This window comes from Etheostoma spectabile, chromosome 12, assembly GCF_008692095.1.
Source record: "Etheostoma spectabile isolate EspeVRDwgs_2016 chromosome 12, UIUC_Espe_1.0, whole genome shotgun sequence".
NCBI lineage: Eukaryota > Metazoa > Chordata > Actinopteri > Perciformes > Percidae > Etheostoma > Etheostoma spectabile.
The window spans coordinates 24,124,469-24,149,166 of record NC_045744.1 but is presented as its reverse complement, the minus strand read 5'-3'; the positions used below and the strand labels follow the sequence as shown (position 1 = coordinate 24,149,166).

Genomic DNA, 24,698 nt, shown 5'->3' with positions numbered 1-24,698 from the left:
CTGTTTTGGGTCTTGAGCTGAAAAAGTTTGGGAACCACTGGCTTAGATGAATGGGAATTGCAGTCGACTAGTCCCGAAATGTAATGGGGGGGGGGGGGGGGGGACAATCATGCTTGGGCACAGGGTTCAAAGCAACTGGGCCAAGCGTCCTACGCCCTAGGAGGCCTAACGTAGACCAAGTCGGTTAGTCGGAAACATGCTAAATTCAGTTCAAGTTTCATTGAAATTGAACAAAAATGGCAAAAAAACAAGGCAACAATGGGAAATAGAGGAGAGGACTGGAAGAAGGCAAATCATCTGAAGAGAGAGAGCACTGTTTGGAGACAGAGGGATGGAAGAAGGAAGGAAGGAAGGAAGGAAGGAAGGAAGGAAGGACGGAAGGAAGGGATAGCAAGAATAGGGAGGAACGAAATGGCAGAAATGGGGATTAAAGGATAAAGGAGTGGGATGAGGAAAGACAGTTAAGACGAGGAGAGAGAGAGAGGAGAGAGAGAGAGGGGGGGGAGAGAGAGAGAGAGATGGAGAGAGCACACATATAGAGGTGACTGTGACGTCAACCCGGAGCCCAGCTGACTCGCTCGCTGACCAGCCTCGCGCTCCCTGCACATCCCCACGCGGCTGCTGCTGCACGCCCTCTCTAAACACCAAGGAGGAGACGAAGAAGAAGAAGAAGAAGAAGAAGAAGAGGGAGAGAGAGGAAAAACCAGGAGAGAGAGAGAGAGACGGAGGAGGTGGAGGAGGAAGGAGACTCCGTTGTCATCCTCGCGCACGAGGGTCGAGCACGGGGACTGACAGGACAGTGGGGTGTTTTTTTTGGACACTTTCCATGCACATGCACGCTTTTATTCCCCTCGCGCTGTCTCCTCTCTACACAGATAACGGAGTAGGACTGTGACGGAGGACCGTTGTGTTTTTTTTTGGCACCGCACCCCCCCCCTTCCCCCACCACCCACCCTAATCCAGGTGTTGCATTCAATTCAAGCGCGAGCCCCTCGTGTCGATGGAGAGGGAGAAGGAGGGGTTGATCCGTGTTGCGGAGCTCGCGCACTCGACTCTGTCTGAACGTGTCTGAGACCCTCGCGAGCAACAACAAGTTGACAATTTTGAATTTCCTCTGGCACAAACGGATTATATTGACGGATTTTTTTTTTTTACTTCTTTGGCATTTTTTTGGCTTCTTCAGTCCGCGGATTTTGTCTCTTTTTTTGTGGCATATTTACTGACCGTTACCGTAAACGGGATTTAACGAGATTTGGGCTTTGTTTTCTTTGCTCTGCAGCGTGCCGCGAATTTAGGAAAGGAATGGCAAAGTAAACGGACCCAGCTGTGCCAACAACGCGCGAGCCGTTGTTGTTTTTTTTTTGGGGGGGGGGGGGGTTTACAGCTTAAACAGATGACACAGCCTTCTGCTTCTGCTGCCTGACACCGCGTGCACCCCGAACCCACGCCTTTGTGTTTTTGACTGATCCCGGGCGCCCGTGGCGCCGCGGCACCCTGATGGTGCGGACGGTCGGCGCACGGTGGCTCGAGCTGCCGTTTGGACACGCCGCGCGGTGATTCAGCCTTCAGCACGGAGACGCGGTGCATGATGATGATGATGATGATGATGATGATGATGATAATGATGGAGAAGAAGAAGAAGATGATGGTGGTGGTGCGGAAACGCGATTGATCCGGGAGATGCTTTTCCACTCGAGTGGGATTTATGTGCTGTTTCTTAAGTTGAATCGTTCGCGTGACGATGACCTCCAACCGCGCTTTACCCCGTGCTGCCCTCGCACCCAAATCTTCGAGCTAACCGTTCCCGCAGCCGGGAACCGCGGGAAGGGAGGGATCACATTAACCGACGCAACCGTGTGGAGGGGAACACAATAACAGCAGCAACAAGCGCCCGCAGTGATGGAGCTATCCGAGGTCCGGTGCTCCAGCGCGAGCGAGGAGCTGTACACCATCAACAAGACGCCGAGCAGCAGCGGCAGCAGCGGCAGCGGCGGCACCGCGCGACCCAAACGCCTGCTGTGGCAGAACGCGGTGCGGCACATCACAGAGCAGCGGTTCATCCACGAGCAGGGCGGGGGAGGCGGGGCGGGGGTGAAGGGCATCGGCTCGGACGAGCCCTACGACCCGAGCCAGGGCGCGCGGAAGCACTCTGCGGGGCGGACGTCGGTGGGAGACCGGCACAACAACGGCGGCACCAAGGTGTTCCCGGCGGAGCGCGCAAGTAGCGACCTGGGCTTCCTGCAGATCGACTGCGCGCCGAGCAACTCGGACTTTTTCCTCAACTGGGGCTACACGTACCGGGGCGTCATCTTCCCCACGCTGCGGAACTCCTTCAAGTCGCGCGACCTGGAGCGGCTCTACCAGCGCTACTTCCTGGGCCAGAGGCGCAAATCCGTGGTGGTGATGAACATCCTGGACGTGGTGACGAAGCTCACGCTGCTGGTGCTGCACCTGACGCTGGCCTCCTCCCCGATGGACCCGATCAAAGGCGCGCTCCTGGGCTTCTTCACGGGCATCGAGGTGGTCATATGTGCCTTAGTGGTCGTGCGGAAGGACACCACGTCGCACAGCTACCTGCAGTACAGCGGCGTGGTCACGTGGGTGGCCATGGCGACGCAGATCCTGGCGGCCGGGCTGGGCTACGGGCTGCTGGGGGACGGGGTGGGGTACGTGCTCTTCACGCTGTTCGCCACCTACAGCATGCTGCCGCTGCCGCTCACGTGGGCCATCATGGCCGGCCTGTTCACCTCAGGGCTCCACATCCTAGTCCAGATGCTCATCTCCCAGAATGCACCGCTCTCCACCAACCAGGTAAGCCCCTCACCTGTCCTCCGAACTACATTCATCCGGCCCTTTTTCTACATCCTTCTCTCCTCTTTTGTCTCCTCGCCTTAGCTTTTTACTGCCCTCCTCATCTTCTCCATTCATTCCCACTCTTTCTCCTTCTTTTTCTTCTCTCATCTCTCCTCTTTTGTTTCCTCCTGTCCTCCTCATCTTCTCCATTCAGCCCAGTTCTTTTCTTCATCTTTCTCTCCTCATTGTTCATTCCTCATCCTCTTCCTCTCCTCCTGATATGTCACTTGTCCTCCTTGTCTCCTCCATTCACCCCCACCATTTTCTCTTTTTTCTCCTCTTCTCTCTCTTTTGTTTCCTCCTGGCCTCCTCATCTTCTCCTCCATTCAGCTCCACTCTTTTCTCCATCTGTCTCTCCTCTTCTCTCCTCATTGTTTCCTCCTCTCCTCTTCCTCTCCTCCTGAGCTATCTCCTGTCCTCCTTGTCTTCTCCATTCGTCCCTGTCCCTTTCTCCATCTGTCTCTCCTCTTCTCTCCTCATTGTTTCCTCCTCTCCTCTTCCTCTCCTCCTGAGCTATCTCCTGTCCTCCTTGTCTTCTCCATTTATCCCCACCCCTTTCTCCTTCTTTTCTTCTCTCCTCTCGTTTCCTCCTGTCCTCCTTGTCTTCTCCATTCATCCCCACCCCTTTCTCCTTCTTTTTCTCCTCTCCTCTCTCCTCTTGTTTCCTCCTGTCCTCCTTGTCTTCTCCATTCATCCCCACCCTTTTCTCCTTCTTTTTCTCCTCTTCTCCTTAACTGACCTCCACTCTTTTGCCTTCTTACTCCTTCATCTTCTACCGCCTCCTCCTAATCCTCCCGTTTTCTATCTCCCACCTCCTCTATCTTCCCTTTGTTTGCTCGCTTGGCCTCATCTTTTCTATTTTCTCTCCTCTATTTCTCTATCTCCATATTCCTCTACCCCCCCTAATCTCTTCCTCCTCCATCCCCCTTTGCCTCCCCCTAATCCTCTGCTCCTCCTTTACAGTTTCTCCATCCTCCCCCTATTTCTTTTCTTAATCCTCCTCTCTGCTCCATCCTGTCCTTTCTATCTACCTTTCTTTCTCACTTAGGCGTCTCCACCTCCTCTGCTGTGACCTCCACCTCCTCTCTTCCATCCAGACCTCCTCTTCTCGCCTATCTGCTTCTCCGTTTAATTTCTCTCATCATCCTTCACTTCTCCTCCTCCTCCTCCTCTCCTCCACCCTCTGCCTCAGACAGTCTCCATCATTGACCGGCCCATCCTTATCTTTTATCCTCCATCCCTCCTCCTTCCTCCTCCTCCTCCTCCTATGAACAGGAGAGTGAAGAGAGTGGTTGGTGTTTACTGAAACTTTCATTTCATCGCTTTCATCGTCCTTTTCCTTCATATTTTTGCTGGACTTGGACTTAAAAACTGAAACTGGGCTGTAGGTCATTTGCAGCGATTTCATTGTCAGGGAAACCTGTGTGTTTGTGTGTGTTTGTGTGTGTTGTTTTTGTCGGTTTCCCTGCGCTGTTTGTCGCTCCGCACGTCTGCGATTTCCCATATCTGTAAGGGCTCTATTGATTTTGTGAAATGTTTCAGTTGTAATAGTGAAATATGGCACTCTGTGTGTGTGTGTGTGTGTGTGTGTGTGTGTGTGTGTGTGTGTGTGGTGTGTGACATCGGCCTGGTCGGATGGCTGAGGTTTCAGCACCTGGAACTGTCCAACACACACGCACACACACACACACACACCGGCCAGAGACAGACACACACACACACACACACACACAATCGCACACACACACACCCACACACACACAAACCAGAGACTAACATACAAACAAACCACACACACACCACACAACACACCCCACACACACGCACACCCAAAGACAATCACACACACACACACACGCACACGCACACACACACACACACACACACACACACACACACACACACACCACCCAAAGACAATCACACGCACACACGCACACACACACACACACACAAAGACAATCTCACACACACACCACACACACACGACACGCACACGCACACGCACGCGCACACACACACACACCCAAAGACAATCACACGCACACACACATACACACACACACACACACACACACAACACCACACACACACACAGGTCCTGAAAATGCACCTCAGCTATGATAAGATATTCCCCCCCACCCCTACTGGTGAATATTATAATCATAAATCAGCTTTTACACAACCTGCGTCCATCCCAAACCTTTTTTTCCTTCTGTTTTTACGTATTTAGGTCGATGTAAGGGTGACGATGAGGACACTATGCTGACTCTCAGCTCCTTACATGCACGTCAGACCAGACCAGTTTAGGAGCAGCAGTGTGTTTTTATGTAAAGCCTTGTTGCTGAAACGTGCTGCACAAATACAGCTGCCTGGCCTCGCCTTTCTACATATTTCTACATATTCATATACTGTACATCGGGTGCAGCACACAGCCTTTTACTAGGAGCGTTCTGTCACTCAGCGGTCTGTTAAGCAGGGAAATAATAATAATAGTGAAACTGATCTGGATCATGTTTCCCAGTATTCCCCTTCCTGGAGACTTTGCTTTCCAAGGCAGTCCGTGGCTCGAATGTCAGACAGTACAGCTCGTACAGTGTGTTCAAAAACTACAATACCGTGGAGTCGGCCATTCCTGTGGTGGAGTTATGGAGGAAAAACAAGCGTTTTTTGAACTTAACATCAAGGGGTTTGATACGGCTCATTTCACCCGACTCTGCACATACAATACAACTTTTGTTCTTGTTGTCGTCGTCGTTGGGAAACCTGAGCTGTGAGAAAAGCCTTCTTCCTGTTTCTCTTACCGTGTATCTGGAACAAGACATACGAGAGAGGCTTTATTGTCATCGCACCGCGGTCTAATAGTATCTCAAGGAAATTATGTTGGTACCCCCCTGAAAACTAAATTTAAATATCGTCAACTTCCTAAAATAATCGCCTAAGTCATTTTTTGACAAAAAAGTATTTTCTTGCCTAAATCATCTCCTCATGGTGCTGGCCACCTCTGGTAACATTTCCTCCATTCTCAGTTGAACAGGTCATGTGATTCTACACCTTTAGTATAACTGCCTGAGTCAAAAGTGGCACTTAGGCAGTTTTATTTGCCTAAGTCAAAAGACAATGTTTTACAAGCTTTTCAAATGGCCGCTGCTTCACGAATTTTTTTTTTTACCGCTCTATCAGTGAAGTTATTTCCACGATTCAGGGCTCGTCCCCAATCGGGAAGTGATGATGTTTACTATAATAAAGGCTAGGCTATACGTATAGTTATTTTGTAGTTTTTATTCAGCCTTTTTAGTCAGCATTTTAGTACATGAAAGTTAGCATTTAGCTAGCTGTTTTTAGCTAGCTTCGTGGACTTCACTCTTTTTTTGTTGAATTTTGTCCACAGTACATGATCTTATCAAGACAGATTTAAATACTTTATTGTAATCTAACAGCTAAAAACTATGTTTTTAACTAAAAAATCATGAAAACTAGCATTTAGCTAGCTGCATTTAGCTAGCTTCATGGACTTCGCTTAACTCTTGTCTTTTCAAAAACTATCTGGTCCTTCTTCCCCGCTCATGTATACGGGGAGAACTGGCATAAACCGGTTATTCACTTCACCGTATACCCCGGTTACTGCTGTGCATGTAAACACATTGTTGACAGAGTTGAGGGTTTAAAATTGCCTAAGTCACAAAGGCATGTTCATAATTTGCCCGAGTCATTTATTCCTCTCATGTTGTATTATTTACAGACATTGTTATTAGTATGTCAAAAGTCATCTATTGTCATAACATGTTTGAATGAAATTATTAATAAATATCATATGTTCAGTATTGGGTTCAGTTTTTTTGTGTTTTCTGAAAAACATGAAAAAATGACTTAGGCGATTATTTTAGGAAGGTGACGATATGGAAAACACAACGACAATGGATGACAATTTGAATTTAAATAGGCAAGTCAGGAACCTGTCCCAGAAAAAGTGCAATAATAGTGTACACATTCATGTAGAAATATTGGTTATTGCAGATAAATACGTGATGGGGTCAAACTAAACTGCAGGTGATGACTATGCGAGCTATAAGTCAACAGAAATAGGTTTGATTGGACCGTGTGCTGCACACTTGACAGATTCTAGCGTGTGCTGTCCATCTTGTCTGTTGTCATGACCACACGGCTGTCAAAGGTGATTTTGAACACTGATTCAAACCGGTGTGGGACTGAAAGATCAGTGGAGGCCTCGGATGGTTTTTTACTTTTTCAAATCAGCTTTTTATTTCTCTGCACAGTGTCCCCGAGTGCAGTGCAGTGCAGTGCGTATCTCATTTCAGACCTAAGGTCTCCATGTCAACATGAAAGTCCCCACATCAGCAGTCCGCTGTGAAATGCTCGTCCCTCCGTCAGCTCGTCTCTTCGGCCCGAGCCGGGGACGTTGGGAGCGGAGCGGAGATGACAGCGTGTCAGGCGTGCTGAGGATAATCCGTAGTAGAGTTGGCATCAAAACACTTGAGGACAGTTATGGGTCAACAGACACGTGAGATGACACGGAATAAAACCCAACACAGTGGAACTGCAACCAACAAAACCCAACAAACTACACAGCAACAAAACCACTAAATAACATCACCACCAGGGGTTTGATTTTGTGGAAGACTTAATGTAGGTGCTCATAATTGGCGACCTGACCCAATTAGGGGACCAAACAAGTCTTAAGTGACTGAGAGCAAAATGACCAATTAGTCGACTATTTGACTAAGACGGGCCGCCCTAATAATTTCTAATGGAAATTTTGAATGAAATCAGTTATTATGAGATTGTCTGACAGTTTTCAATAGTTGGCCTGTTCATCGGTTCAGCGACTAAAGGGAAGTTCTGCGAGCCTGGTCCCACCAGACTCTGGTCCATTAGCCTGGTCCTACCAGACTCTGGTCCATTAGCCTGGTTCTACCAGACTCTGGTCCGTTAGCCTGGTCCTACCAGACTATGGTCCATTAGCCTGGTCCTATCAGACTCTGGTCCATTAGCCTGGTCCTACCAGACTCTGGTCCAGTAGCCTAGTCCTACAAGACTCTGGTCTATTAGCCCGGTCCTACCAGACTCTGGTCCATTAGCCTGGTTCTACCAGACTCTGGTCCAGTAGCCTGGTCCTACAAGACTCTGGTCTATTAGTCCGGTCCTACTAGACTCTGGTCCATTAGCCTGGTTCTACCAAACTCTAGTAGACTAACCCGGTCCTACCGGACTCTGGTCCAGTAGCCTGGTCCTACCAGACTCCGGCTCGTTAGCCCCCACACACACATATCGTTCTCAGCCTAAAAGTTTAAAATTGATTACTCGATCCACAGAATACTTCTTGACAACAATTGTGACAGTCGACTAATCGTTTAGGTAATTTCAATGATTTCCTCTTTGCAATTCCTAGGATCTCCTGCTTCTGTCTCTTTGATTAAATAGTAAATTCTCTCTTAGGAGTTGTAGGTCGGACAAAACAAGACGTTTTGCATGATGTCACCTTGGACTTTGGTACCTTGTAGTTTAATTTCTCACTATCTTTCACAGGGGTGGATTTAGTCATTTTGAGGCCTAAGGCAAACACAGGCATGGGACTCTCCACAACCCTCGTTCTCCCCCCCTTTCAGTCCTTATTTATCTGAGAAAGACGTGCTTGTAACTTTTCTCCAGTCTTCACTAGACTCAACCTGGGCTGACACTCCTCTTCATCAGTGTTAGCATTGCTAGCTCAAGCACCGGCTTCTTGCTGCTCTTTAGTAACGTTAATGTTAGCGTTGTCAGTAGCCGTCGTGATAAAGGTTGATACCTTTGGAAGTTTTGTTAAAAACGTTCTGCTTTCTTCCCGCTTCTTCTTCCTTTTTTCAGAACCACTTCGGTAGCTTCGCTTCCTTTTCCAGCCGTCTGTAGCCTCCAGCTAACAGCCTGCTGAGCTGTTTGTTTACAGTAGGATAATGGAATAGTCCAATGTAGTGGGGACTGGGGGGGGGGGGTTTCTCATCATGAATTAAACAATCGGATGGCACTTTAGCGTATCAATGTTTGGAGATATAATTAATTGGTGAAGAGTAAGACAACAAATCGTAACCGTAAGTTTTTTGAGGCGTTTTAGGGGGCCCTTGGTAGCTCGGGGCCTAAGGCAACTGCCGAGCTTTGCCTAATGGAACGTCCGCCTCTGGTCTTTCAGACAGTTTGTAGACCCAGATAATCCTGGTCACCAGACATTTTGAGTCATGCCTTATTTTCAGCGTGTTAGACTCTTCCGTACTGCACGGTGAAACACGTTGAAAGGTCACCGAGCATGCTCAGTGCGACTCTGTAGCCTCCTGGTCTGAAGGCTGGATGAACAGAGCCTTGTCCTTATCGTGCTTCGCTTCTGAGTCTCAGCTGACTCCGCCGGCCCCTCTGCGTGGTCGTGTAGCTGACTGTGGAGGTGCTGCAGCTGACTGCACGCTGCTCTGTGTAGCTCGGGGGGGATTTCCCAGCTTCCCCCCTTGTGTGGTTCCGCTGCGTTGCGGCGCTCGCAGCCACCGACCCAGCGAGGTCCGAGGTCGAGGCTGCTCTTCGTCGGATTTGGGGAGTGGGACACTTTACTTTTCAGAATTTTTGCAGATGATTTCAACTTCAACACAACTGTGATACAGCCAGATTCCCTGATTCCCACTGATCATTTAACCTGACAGGAAATGCTTATGATACCTTTTTGATGTTATGTATTACAGTAACAATCTGATCTTTACAGGCTGTCCATTATCGATTCTTAAGTTTAAATAAATGCAGATTGTTGAAAGAATAGGAACATCAGGACGTACTTTTAAGGGATACGTAAAAGCTTGGGCCAGGTATGGCCAAGACTTCGCATTCTTTATAATTCCATGAAGTCAACTTTGTTTAATAGCTCAAAGCTATTACTCCTCATCTCACAAACCTTCTGTAGGGAGGTTCAGAGACAGGAATTTCAAAAGGTAGATATATTTGTTGGCTTGTCTTTGTAACCAAGCAGATAATGCCATTTTTTTCAGGTCAATAAGAATAGTACAAATTCAGTGGAAGCAAGATCCCCACTGTGTCCCCAAATGTCAAATGCTACCCATGCACCTGGAGATGTTTGGGGCATTAAGTGGCTTGCTCCTAGTGTAAAATCAAACCCAATACATTCATCATTCCCTCCCCTTTTATGGTTCTCAGGTCCAATTTTGTTGGTAGTTTAGCTTAGTGACGCAATGCTCATCCACATATGTTCCTCTGTGCTGCATGCTCAGGATGATGCCCTTTGTATGGCAATGTCACTGTATATTTGAATGTCAGATACCACCCCCCCCCCGTCATCATCACCCACCCAGACAATGATCAAGAAAAGATGACAGCAACTACACTATTCAAGACCATTCAACAAAGTAGTTAGTTAGTTAGTTAGGTTTATAACCAATTGTTTGTGTGTTGATTCTTGAGTACAAAAGGCCTATGATGGGAACATTTCCAGCTTTGCATTTAAATATCTTTAGGTTTTGGACTTTTGAAGGCAATGTGCTGTTGAAACAGCTTTATTTTACACAGACTTTTAGCCCAGTTACCTTCCAAATCCATGATCAACATTAAAGCTCTAGTGCGTAGTTTCTGTCTCCCCCATGAGGAATTCTAAGTAACGACAACAACACTGTCCACATGATACAAGCCTTCTGTGATCTCGCACCACCCCCAACCCCTCCACACAGTTGCTGGTAGCCAAGGAGGACACAACAGACTCTTCAGATGATTTCATTATCTTCTGATCATAGTCAAACTGAGAAATACAGAGAGTTGTGTTTTTGATGTGTTATGATATCAAAAGGTTATGCTCTCAAACGTTAATGGACTAAAATTATTATTACAGTTGAACAGCAAATAAATGAGTTTCCTCAATGTTTTTGTCAATTTATTATCCTGTCAAAAACATGCTAGTCCTCGGGTTAAAATAATCATCTCTTCAATTAAAATCAGTCTTTTTTGAGTGATTCCAAAACCAATCTTTTAATATATTTAATATATTTTCAATTCTGTCATGTTAGTCCAATGTCCCTTGAAACCCTTGTGTTGTCCTCAGGGTAAAATTTGACCCGTTTTTCAAAGTTTTTATTACATCAGACGATTCTTTCAACCAAAATGCCCAAAAAAAATAACATGGATGCATGGATGATCTTTGGTAAATTTAATGATTACTTCTGTTGAATTTGGGCTGTTTTATTCAGTTTCATAGCATTTGAAAAAAAGAAAGTTATATGGTTTCAAAACAGACTCCTGACTATACATCCTCTGATCTCAACTACCAGGCAAAATAATTCCTAATTCATCATTTTTAAACAAAAACAATAGGTATAATGTCATATAAATTAGGTTTATTGACCATGTTTGAAAAAAAAAAAGAAAGGTTTGACAAAAACGTTTTAAAAAGTGTCAAAAGCCCAAACCGCAGGAAATTTGTACAAGTTCATTTTCGACAGGAAGACCACACAAGGGTTAAACAAACATGTTGGGGGTTAATTCCTAATGCAAACATTAACCTGGCAAATTATTAAAAAAAATAATATCAAGACGGTTGCTTCTTCTATTTACAGCAGAAGTTCTCCGAGAATCTCCTTTAACCCTCGTATGGTATTCAGGTCAAATTGACCCATTTTAAATTTTTTACAAGAAGAAAAATGGTCCAAGTTCCATGTTTTCTACCTGAAATCAGCGTCCTTTCCTTATTTCCTGTGATAAACATGTATTCCTGACTCAGAACATTATTCTGGATATGACACTTATGTTGTTTCCATAGTGGATTTATAACATGAATTGTAACTTATGACAAAGAACAAACCCCACTTCCATGTTTAATAGTGTGCTAGTAGAGACTGATGCATTCCCTGAACATAGATGTTATCTCAGCTGTTGGAAATTGAGATAAAGACAATATTTGTTGATAGATTATGAAGGAAAATGTTATTTCAGAATTGTTTTTAAAACCCCAAATAAGTCCTGGGTCAGTTTGACCCGAGGGACACGAGGGGGTCCCGGAGGTGGAGACAACACGAGGGTTAAATCCAAAATAAACCGGTATTGTAACTGAAATTTCCCCGAACCCTAACTGCTATCAAATCAACACCTTGACAATCAGAATTGAATCGATTTAGGAAATCGTTGTATCATCGATACCCTTAGTATGCATTTAAATGTCTTTGGATTACATGTGTTACATGTGTGAGTGTTTGTTATTTTTTTTTATTTTTTAGGTCCATTAATTAGCTTCCAGTCACGCTGCGATAAATCCTAGCCTTGTGTCATTATGATGAGCATTAACTCGCTGGAAACTGGGGATTATTTTACATAGGGAGTTGGTGTTAGTCACATACGTCGCGTACACATTCAGTCTTAACCCAGCTGCGATGACATGCCAGCTGCGTCGGGTCGAGTGCACGCGGCGGGATGGTCGCGGCGGCGGAGCGAGGATTAGGACGACTCACTCTGCACCCCCGGGGGTCGGAAAAATGAAAAAAAACCTGTACTCAAGCAGTGCTAATCTGCTTTTAATACATTGTGTTTGCTCAAGGATGTGGAGAACATATTATGTACATGTTAACCACAGAGAGGAGAGACGAGGAAGGGGATGGATGCTGACTGTCACTTTCATTAGAAAGGGAAGCTCTGGATTTACCACACGCCTCGGTTCAACTGGAAGTCAAACGGGGACTAAAACTGTCCCCGCAGGGCTGCGCTGATGCCTCCTGTACTCTAGAAGACTCTTAAAAAAAGAGTAATCTCACAAGCAAAGACAATCCGTCATAACATGTGAAGACTGGAGATCTTGCAGGGTCACAGTTTTCCATACTACACATTGGTTCATTTTGAAAACTTTAACCAAGCTAGGTAGCTTAGCTAGCTTAGCTATTACCTGGTAACATGAGGAAAAGTTAGCAGATTTTCTGTTCTGCCGTACATGCAGATGGATGGCAGCCCCCCCTTCTGCCAGTCCAGCCATCTGTGGACCTAGCCCCCCCTTCTGCCAGTCCAGCCATCTATGGATCTAGCCCCCCCCCCCCTCTGCCAGCCCAGCCATCTATGGACCTAGCCCCCCTTCGGCCAGCCCAGCCATCTATGGATCTGGCCCCCCCCTCTGCCAGCCCAGCCATTTTCAAGTCAAGTCAAGTTTATTTCATCCATAAAAATGGAAATTACAGTGCTCACACTCGCCATCTTACCCACAAAAACTAGAGAATAAATACAATACCACAAATACACTACAATATTATACATAAATACAATAAAAAAATAAAATAAAAACTTATAAAATTGTACGTTTAATGTGCTTGTTGTGCTGTCTAATAGCCTGAGGTATGAAAGATAGAGCATACCGCTTAGTTTTTACCACAGGAGGTCTTAGTCTACCACTACGCTCCATAACCCCCCTACCAGTCAGATTACCACAGGAGGTCTTAGTCTAGCACTACGCTCTATAACCCTACCAGTCAGAATACCAGAAGAGGTCTTAGTCTTCCACTATACTCTATAACCCTACCAGTCAGATTACCACAGGAGGTCTTAGTCTACCACTACGCTCTATAACCCTACCAGTCAGATTACCATAAGAGGTCTTAGTCTACCTCTACACTCTATAACCCTACCAGTCAGATTACCATAGGAGGTCTTAGTCTACCACTACGCTCTATAACCCTACCAGTCAGACTACCAGAGGAGGTCTTAGTCTACCTCTACGCTCTATAACCCTACCAGTCAGAATACCAGAAGAGGTCTTAGTCTTCCACTATACTCTATAACCCTACCAGTCAGATTACCACAGGAGGTCTTAGTCTACCTCTACACTCTATAACCCTACCAGTCAGATTACCACAGGAGGTCTTAGTCTACCACTACGCTCTATAACCCTACCAGTCAGATTACCATAAGAGGTCTTAGTCTACCTCTACACTCTATAACCTACCAGTCAGATTACCATAGGAGGTCTTAGTCTACCACTACGCTCTATAACCCTACCAGTCAGACTACCAGAGGAGGTCTTAGTCTACCTCTACGCTCTATAACCCTACCAGTCAGATTACCAGAGAGGTCTTAGTCTTCACTAGCTCTCATAACCCTACCAGTCAGATAACCACAGGAGGTCTTAGTCTACCTCTACCTCTATACCCTACCAGTCAGATTACCACAGGAGGTCTTAGTCTACCACTACGCTCCATAACCCTACCAGTCAGATACCACAAGAGGTCTTAGTCTACCTCTACACTCTATAACCCTACCAGTCAGATTACCATAGGAGGTCTTAGTCTACCACTACGCTCTATAACCCTACCAGTCAGACTACCAGAGGAGGTCTTAGTCTACCTCTACGCTCTATAACCCTACCAGTCAGATTACCACAGGAGGTCTTAGTCTATCACTACGCTCCATAACCCTACCAGTCAGATAACCACAGGAGGTCTTAGTCTACCTCTACGCTCTATGACCCTACCAGTCAGATTACCACAGGAGGTCTTAGTCTACCTCTACGCTCTATGACCCTACCAGTCAGATTACCATGAAGAGGGTGACCCGGGTCCCTCGTTATTTTCTCTCTCTTCCCTCTGCCAGCCCAGCCATTTTGGATTAGAGTTAGTAACGTCAGGGAATGGAGCAGACTGGTAAATACAAAGACAAGAAACTAGACTGGATACAAATATCAAAAGCTGGTAAATACGCATACTCAGTGGTAAGCAACAATCCGGCACGGTATTGATACCGGTACCAATATCAATAACGTGACTTCGATATGTGGAAAACCAAAAAAGGTGAGTAGAGTCGAGACCATGAAGTGGAAAAACGTCATTAGTGACCTAGTCGGCACCTGTATGGAACATGCCTGATTCTTCCTGTCAGACTCCCAATGGCCTCCATCGATCCGTCTCTTTATAGAGCCTCTCTCAGCGTCGCTGCTGCTCACACATCTTTTGTCTCCCACTGAGTCCCTTAAAGCCTTCACACCAATCCGATCACGTCCTATCTTCTCTAAACACACACTCGTATTAACCTGCTGTTTGCTTGTTTCTCTCCCTGAAAAGACTCCAAACTGAGCTGATTCCGGCTCTCCCGTCGCTGCCGTGTTGAAAGAGGCCTTTGTAGAAGCCATCTAGCCTTTTTACTTGTTTTAAATGAACTGAGGCGTTCAGTATATAGCAGATTAGGGCTGTGTGTGTGTGTGTGTGTGTGTGTGTGTGTGTGTGTGTGTGTGTGAGTGAGTGAGTGAGTGAGAGAGATGATGTGTGTGTTTTGGTGCTGGGGAAGTGTTCTAGTGTAGCTAAGAGCATTATGTCAATAGCACTGTATCTTCTTCCCTATGTTCACACTTAGGCTCACGCACACGCACGCACGGACACACACACACACACACACACACACATCACACACACACACACACACTTAATCACACTCACAGTGTGAGCTTTGCTCCCAGCGATTATTTGTTCTTCAAGCTCGCTGCAGTTACCTCTTTCAAGGTCAAACTGAGCTCACCTGGAGCGCCGGCTGCACCGAGGAGATAGAGCAGGATAAAAAGGAGACAACAAGGAAAAGGTGGATTTCATAAAGAGAATACATGCATGCATTTTTATTCTCTTGCCCTTTTGCGTGCCGTGAAACACTATTTTGTGCCTTTTAATATTGTGTGCGTTTTCCACGGGTGCCAGCCAATCACAATCACACATTCTTTTGTAATTCTCTTTTAAAAACGCTGCTGTGCATTTTTATTTAAATTTGAGATTTCAGGTTTATGTAAGAAAGGAAACTGATCCAATTGTCTGTGACGGATTCTTAGGCTCTTCTTTCTGATCACGACCTAATTACAGTCAGGAGAGACTTCATTTAGTGCAATCTAGGGCTGCAACCTACCCTGGAAATCCAGAGTTTCAGTGTGCGAGAGCACAATTTTGAATTTGCTCAGCGAGTCACTCTGGAAATGAGTAATGCTGCCTATTATCCACACCCTTGGAGCCGAGCTGCACCAATCGCATCGGTGTATCTGATATGGGCGGGCCAGAGGCGCGCTAAACAGATGACAACATTGTTATCCCATTCCGTGCAGTGATACTTTCAAATGCATGCTTTGTGCCGCCTCTCGAGTTGGGCCATTCTCTCATAGCCAGACCCTTAATCTTTTGCATTTGGGTCTGGATTTCCAGCCATTTTCCCCTGTTGGAAATTAGGCAACAAGTGAAACTGAGGCTCTTTTTCATCAAACCGCAGTTTTTGCAAGTTCCCGAAATTTCATTGCATAAAATTGCATAAATATCCCACGTACTCCATTGCATTATTTAAGAAAACGTGCCACATAAGTGAGGATTTTCCCCCCTCAACAATCAGCTCTATGTACGAATGGTCCATGAGAACAGTCAGATTTATCTCACTTTGTGTGGACACTCGCAACTTTCCAAGTTTTGGAAAGGGTGTTGGAATCTTTGAAAGACTTTAAACCTGAGATTGGACCTGAGACCTTGTTGGACGAACACCATGTTGCAGCTTCCATTGCGTATCGTTGAGCCGGTCCCTGCAGCCTGCTGTCAGAAAACTAATGCTTTTAGGAACCCTGAGTGTGATAACCATGAAGGGCAGCCAGGTTGATCCTATAGTCCGAGAGTCTATATGGTCATCGTTTCATTCCTGGGATTGTTCAGGTACCACCTTTTTGGCCAGATGTCTGTCCCCTTTCTCTGTTTCTGTGTTGCCGTTTTAAACTCTGGTGGATTTCTGAGGACTATGGTTACCTGGTCCTCAGATCTCTGCTGGGTAGATCCAGACAGCTAGCTAGACTATCTGTCCAATCTGAGGACTATGGTTACCTGGTCCTCAGATCTCTGCAGGGTAAATCCAGACAGCTAGCTAGACTATCTGTCCAATCTGAGGACTATGGTTCCCTGGTCCTCTGCAGGGTAAATCCAGACAGCTAGCTAGACTATCTGTCCAATCTGAGGACTATGGTTACCTGGTCCTCAGATCTCTGCAGGGTAAATCCAGACAGCTAGCTAGACTATCTGTCCAATCTGAGGACTATGGTTACCTGGTCCTCAGGTCTCTGCAGGGTAAATCCAGACAGCTAGCTAGGCTATCTGTCCAATCTGAGGACTATGGTTACCTGGTCCTCAGATCTCTGCAGGGTAAATCCAGACAGCTAGCTAGACTATCTGTCCAATCTGAGGACTATGGTTACCTGGTCCTCAGGTCTCTGCAGGGTAAATCCAGACAGCTAGCTAGACCATCTGTCCAATCAGAGTTTCCTGTTGCACGGCTTAAACTACTTTTGAACGTACACATGCTTCTTTTGTATCCCTCCTGTTGTCCTCGGGTCAAATCTGACCCCTTTGAAAAATGTCCATATCTGAAATAAGAGTTTCTTTTTAACCAAAGTACCATAATAAATGGATTGGATTCCTTACAACGCTCTTTCCAAATACAATTGATCACTTTCATTCCTCTGATCTTAACTATTAGTCAAAATAATTTTTTAACTTTTTTAACTCAAATATTAGGTATAATTCTATATAAATGAGGGTTATTGACCATGAATTCCAAAAAGGAGTAAAACTAGTGGTAGTAAGGTGGTGTTAGAGAAAACTAAAAACAAAGTCTTTCCAGGAAGTCCCAGAAACACACATCCTGTTATGTTTGATTCATAAAGATGTTATCAGACCCATATATCAAGATTTTTTATTTTTTTTATTTATCCTGATGGAGTAACCAAGCCTGTTAAAATGCCCTGAATCTATTGCTGATGTAAATATACTCGTCCTTCCAGAAAAAGAGTTTTTTTGTGATTGTTGTGTGCAAAAATCCTTGATCATGAAAAAAATGGGATGGAATGTGCGGGATATTTATGCAATTTTGTGCAATGAAATTGCGGGAACTTGCAAAAACTGCAGTTTGATAAAAAAAGAGAATCACTGTAATTATGTCACTGCATAACGTTTTCATGGCCAAAGGGGAACATGGCTGCTCTTGTGTGACGTAAACGCAACAGGTTTCAACTTCCCGCTGAGAGATATGCGACTAGTTTGCAAAAGAAATTCGGGGATTATGAAATCATGCAAGCCCCGCATGATTTTCTGCGGAATCAGCAATTTATGCGGCGAAAGTGCGGCCTATTTGAAAAGATGCGGCCCCCCCGCATAAATACGCAGACTTTGGCTGACTATGCATTGAATTATGCGATCGCACAATCGTGTTTTTCTGGAGGGACTGACATACGACAGATGGTAGAGATGATGTAATCAGAAGAAATGTCGAACGCACACATGTTCCACCGAAGCGAGTTCCTTGCCGAGGCTATCTTGCAGAAATAGAAACCGTCTGTCTTGTGATTGGTGTAAAGAAATGCCAGTAAACCAGAGCACGTTGTTGTCCCATCCGGGAATGTGGTGTGGACTAGTCAGACCCTACCCGGCGGCGCTGTGGAAGAAGGTCTGGCAATGCAAGACTAGGTGGATCCTGACACACTTTCTGTCCTCCAGAGTCCAGAGTGTGGTCCTCATTCAGATGACTGCTTGTCTCTATCTGGATCTTGTCTCTTTCTGTCCCCCTTTGTGAGCAGCCACGCGTCTTTAGATTGACTCAGCTCAGTGAACAACCATTTCTGACAGAGGAAGGACACGGGGACGAATCAGAGGCTCCTTCATCCTTTAGCTCTTCTCTCTCCTCCCCCCTCACCTCCCCTCTCTTTCACCCTCCTTCATCTTGCTGGTTTCATGTTTTTCTCTCGGTGTTACCAGACACTGCACTCAGCCACTCTTAATATTTAATGAAGGATCAGGGCCATCAGCAGCAGCCCTTTTTTTGAGCTTTTAATAGCAGTTTTCCAGTGACATGTTGTGCCGTGACCCGTCCAAGGCATTTTCCAAAAACTGCTCCAGATTTAAAAGCTTTTACCGTCCCTCATTCTTATTCTGACATGAATAAACCCTGAAATCAGGGCATGAAAGAAAACACTTTTCATCCATTTAGAAATTTGCAGGCGTTATTAAACAAACATGATTTTTTTGAAGAAATGCTTGACTGCCAAAGTGCCAAAAAAGTATTGTACAAAATTGTATAAAAGCTTCCTTTAAATAAGAGTCTCGGCTCTCTAAATATTTATTTTGTGCCTGGAATATTTTGCGTAAGTACCATAACTTCACAACTAGTGTCTGCAGCTTTCTTTTCAAATAAAAGCAAAGAGACCCGGACTAGGATTACATTTATTAACATTTACATTTCTTATTCACACTGATTTTATAAGCGTTGTCATATAAGAGTAAGACGTGTCCCTTTTTCTGATCCGTCTTTGTTTGATTAATTTACACTTAAACATCTTAAAATTAAATTTACAATACAACACCTGGATGAGTTTTAAAGACAAAAGGATTATTTTAACAATAACAAAAGGCTATCTCCACAGGTAAGGTAAGGTCTGGCCCCTCCACAGATGCATTCTGGGATCGGAGGAAAAAACCCATTTTGGGTTGTTGTTGATTTCTTTAAACCAATCACAATCGTCGCAGCGGCTGTGGCTCTGCTAAATAGTCCTCATACAATATTAAATTAAGTTAAAGTGGAACTATGCAGGTTTTTTCAGTTACAAGTACTTACTCTTTCAACATTGGTTAATGGTTACCCACTTTTGCAACTATTTTAATGGTATCTTCACCTAGCTTATTTAAAATACGTCACCTCAACTCACTGATATGTGTTTTGATGTACCATGCAACGCACTGATGTAAACCTTTATTTGACGTGCACTTCTCAGCCCAGAGCAAAAGTTCCACAGAGAGAAAATCCACACTGGTCGTCTCTGCTTTAGGTTATGTTAGATTAAAGGGGATAATTAAACTGCTTAAGCATGTAAGTCTGTTTCAAGGACATTAGAGAATTAACGAGCTTGATTTAGGATCCGCAGTTTTCGACCATCAACGACTTCAACTGATTGGACGCACTTTGCCCCGTGCCGTGCGTTTGTCACTTGTGTTTATTCGTCCGGCTTTTGCTGTTGTGAAATGGACCATGTGAAAAACCCGTCGGTGGGATAAATTACAACACGTAGAGTCTGGCTCTAAAATCCTAATATAAACATTGGGCCGCTTTAGGGCCATTCTTTAACTCTGCTTTTGCTCTGCGTAAGGGGTCTTAACCTTTAGCGAGTTTATTGCACCGGCCGAGGACTTCACCTGACCTGAATTACATATGATCAATGTGTCGTTCAACACACTGCAGCCCCTGACCACCTTCACCGGGCACACTGCGCGTTCATTTCCACTCTTCTTTTGGTAGCGAGTTGATCCAATTAGTGTTATATCCAACGTCCAGCTTCAGATGCTAAATGAAATCGGTTACAGTGTTGATTCCAAGGTGCTTGTTAGATGCTGATCGACTCCAACTGTGGCACCTGCATTTTTTGTGCCAAATGCTGACTCAAAACACCCCACGCCCACCCCTAACCTCCTTTCCTCCTCTTCTACTCTATTAGTTTTGCCAGAGCAGCCCGAGACATTTACTCTCAACGACAGGCTTCTCTTCAGTCCCTTTTTTGACTAAAACTGATGACTTTTGATCATTGTGGTCAGTGTGTTCAGTCCTGCTGTGGTGTACAGTGAGAAGGGTTAAATGGCCTTCTTTGTGATTTGGTCAACGTTTCTCGTGTGCTGCACAAATTCAACAATCTCCTTTAGGTGCACTACGAGTTCCTGTGTGGTTTCAGCACAATTTCATTTTTGTGTCAAACTGTAGGCGTCTCTCCTTGAACACACCGTGGAAAAGCCCGGAGACGGGTCGCTGCTTTTTTTTAGTTTTTCGCCTGTTGTCGGTTGTTTGCTGTGTTCAGACGCCGCTACATTCAGGGAGTGTGTTTTTCAAGAGATAAAAAGGGGAGTTTGTATACATATTCAAAACCATGTTTAGCAATTATATAATATTGAGGAGGTGACGAATCGGGATGCATCGCGATATCGATTTGAACCCCTGACAGGGAATTGAATGCATCGAGAGACCAGTGAAGATTCACACTCCTAATTTTTGGGGGTGGCAGTCCCCATACGGACCAAAGTATAGAGAGTGTAGACTGGACAACTCCTGGGCGCTGCCAAGGTGCTCTTGAGCAAGGCACCGAACCCCCCTCAACCGCTCAGGATGCTGGTCCAGTACTGGCAGCCCCCCCCCACTCTGACATCTCGCCATTAGTGCATGTATTGGACCAGAGCATGTGTGTGTAGTTCAGGCCTGTGTGTAATAACAACAGTGTAAAATTGTAATTTATGCTCTTTATTGTGATCAATATCAAATTATAGATTTATAAGTTATAGAAAGTCATCCGTGGTCTCGGTGGACACACAAATTCCCTGTTGAAGCTCAGTCGCACCTTAAAAAGTACGTTTGGGTCAAACAAACACGGGATTTTCACCCAGGAGAGCGCCGTTTGTCTCCCATGGTCAGGGGGGCTCGGACAACCTGATACGCACAATGTAAACTAGTAAAATCCTGAAACCTTTGGGTGGTTTTTGTCAGCATGTCTGAAGAGTTTTTGTGCAGAAAATTGATTTTAAAAGATCAAACAAGCGAGGAGAGACTCCATGGAGCGCTCTGAATCTTATTAACAGGATCTTAAGTGGAATTGGGTCTGATCGTCTTAGTGATAAAGATGTAGGGTGAAAACAGAACAACCATCGTGCTGTGGTGTTATCCCCCCCACCTCAGTGTCAGGAGGTTAAACGACAGCTCACAGTGTGACCCTGAGACCTTTCCAACGAGCTCTCCTGAGATTAATCACAACAAACAGAATAATGAGAAGAAACGGCTGAGTGATGACGCACGGCGGCAGGGACACATGTTCAGCATCAATGTTTCAGAGCATCGATCCTCCTGTGTCGATGGAGTCAAGAGATTCACCCCCCCCCCGTGTGTGTGTGTGTGGTTAAGCTTGGGAAAATATGAATCTTAGAATTGATATCACGATTCTCTGCCATGATTTTTCCTGACTAAGTGTAATGTTATTGCACACATGAACCATGACAACACTTTGGCACATTGCTGTAAACATAGAGGCTTCAATGAAGAGAAGGGAGACGCTTTAAAACTTCCGTGTTACCACCTTAAAGCCACCAAGCAACAACGCACCCGACCCCTCCAAGACAAAAACTCAACCACCAACACCATTGCCACCCACCCACCCACCACCCACCAACCAACCAACCAACCCAACCACCACCCCCAACCACCAACCAACCACCAACCAACCACCCAACCAACCAACCCACCACCCACCAACCAACCACCACCCCAACCAACCACACCAACCCCACCCCAACAACCAACAACCAACCAACCAACCACCCACCCAACCAACCACCAACCATCGCAATCAACAACACCAAACCAGGTTATTATATCTACCGACATATCACTCCCCTTTTATCACCATTCCTAACCTGAACGACCCTGGACCAATTCTAACCCCAACCCCAATACCACATGCTTGCTCCAGTATAATGTCAAAGAGTATTTTTTAAATATCTTCAGGATCTTTTAAGCACCTTTTTCATGAAGGTATGAAAACCTTTAGGTTCCAAAAGCATCAAGAGACTATTGTTTTAGGTTTAAATGATCTACCATACAATAAAGAGATTGTTTTTGTGCCGTGAGACTCTTTTCAAACAAGGGCTTTTGTAGACTTTTCTCCATCCAATAGTACCTCAAACAATATTTGATCTGAAAGCCTCTCTACAGACATTTTGAGGATCACGTCTCTTCTTTTGCCACTGAGCATCATTTTCCAAAACAACACGACTCTTTGTGACCTTTTTTTTAATACCAACATTTAGTAACATCAGTCATAGTTTGCTGTGTAAATACTCCACAGAGAGTTTGATATGCATCATCTGTCCTGTTTATCTGACAACATATTGAGTGAGGTTTTAGGCTTAATGTGAGGGTGATTTTCAGATTATTCTTCACATTGAGGATGAGTTTCCGACAGGATTACCTCGCAGCTGAATGCGGGCGCCAGCCAGCAGCGCTTACTGCTCTCTCTGGGGTTACTGTTTAATGACATTACTTTTGGATTTCGGTTATCTGTTTGAAATGTAGGAAAACGGCAGGTACTCTGGACAACGCCTGTATTTAACCTTTCGTGGTGCAAATATTTGACCACAGACCTGCAACATGTTCTAGTGCAGGGGCTCCCAAAACTTTCAGCCCACAACCCCCAAAGTAACGGTGCAAGTGACTTGCGACCCCCCCCACTATAAACGTATATAAACATTGCGCGCAACCGTGCACGCACTATAGGCGTATCCAAACACGAGCATATTGACAACACAAAATAACACAACAGCCATGACATTATTCTACAGTAATTTACTCATTACTTTAATTAGAACCTCACCTAAGAGATGGATGTGCAGTATGTTTGGAGCACAGCAAGTCCAGTCCTGGTTTAATGTTGGAGACCGCTACTCGGAAAGAAAGAAAATCAAAAGAGCTGTTCTCTGTTTATTTATTTGCTTGGTTGTATTTTAAATTTAGCCACTAGTTTTATCTTGTGTTAAAACCATGGCTAACATATGCTATTTCTAATCGTTTTTAAATTTTTATTTTATTTCTGGAAATCAACTCGCGACCCCCCCCTCTCTGGCTCGCGACCCCCCTGTGGGTCCCGACCCCCACTTTGGGAATCACTGTTCTAGTGGAATGTAGTATGAACCTGAAAATGAGCAAGGTTTTTTGTCCAGTGCGGCGGCATTTTGCATTGACTATCAATCGAAGCAGACTGTCCTTCCCAAAAAAACGGCCATATAGGTCGTCTGTGCAATTAGGACCTATATTGGGGAAATATATGGGAGCAAAGGAGAAAGTTAGTTGATGTAGTATGAAGAGAGATTAAGTCTGCGTTGCGAGCAGGTGGGGGTGGATAGATGGGTCAAAGAAACAGGACTTTCACCCAGGAGATTGAGGTTTGTGTCCCTTTTGAAAATAAAAGTAAACAAGTTTTATCACTTAACAAACATTACATTCTTCATATGTGTAACTGGAAGTGAAGTAACTTCTGATTTTAACCCAATCTACAATCTTTGTTATTTTTAGTAGTTTTGGTGCCTAAACGAAACCCAACTGCGACCATTTTCATAACGTCAGCAACGTGTTTTCAACCAAAGTCATTACATTCTCTGGTTAAGAGTCAATGGTGATGTGTATTTATCTAGACTACTTACTTTTTTAACCCAAACCATGATCTTTACCCTAACCAAATACTTTTGTTTCAATTCGCCATGCGCGCCTATTGCTGGTGCTCTTCAACAGCCATATACGTCAGTTTGGGAGTTATTGGCAAACCTATTTTGTTGTCATGGTGTAAGGAAGTGTGCAATCAAAGACACGCGTTTGGTCTTTGGTCCGAACTTGAATCTCAGACTACTCCGGTAGTTTTGACTGAGAAAAATGTCGAATCAACTCTTCAAAAAAGTTGAAATCCTCTTCAAGACACAACTGAAGACACAACTGAAAACTGACATTTATTTCCTGAAATATATAGCTTTATCCAGGAAACTGTGGTATTTGTAGGGACTGAAAAGTCAGGACACATTGACATATAAAGTCTCTGCAGTGACATCAACACCTTTTGCAGTTAGTTTAAGATTTCAACATTGGTTTGCTGCCATCCATCCATCCATCCATCCATCTTCGGAGCGCTATAACTCCGTTATCACGTCTCGGGGGCACGAGCTCCAGCAGGTGGAACCCCACAATCCTCTTCCAGACCCACATCACCAGCTCGACTGGGTGATCCCGAGGCGTCTCCAGGCCCCAGGTTGGCCGATGCTTCATCTCCC

The 24,698-nt window shown here is 45.0% G+C and overlaps 1 protein-coding gene across 1 annotated transcript in view; it reads left to right on the top strand.

The window, feature by feature from the left end:
- Window positions 1-1,899: 1,899 nt before the first annotated feature.
- adcy8 (adenylate cyclase 8 (brain)) overlaps window positions 1,900-24,698 on the top strand; it is a 127,285-nt gene continuing 104,486 nt past the window's right edge. Inside the window, 1 exon segment of the mRNA XM_032531093.1 lies at window positions 1,900-2,811. Coding sequence (XP_032386984.1) covers window positions 1,900-2,811 — 912 coding nt within the window.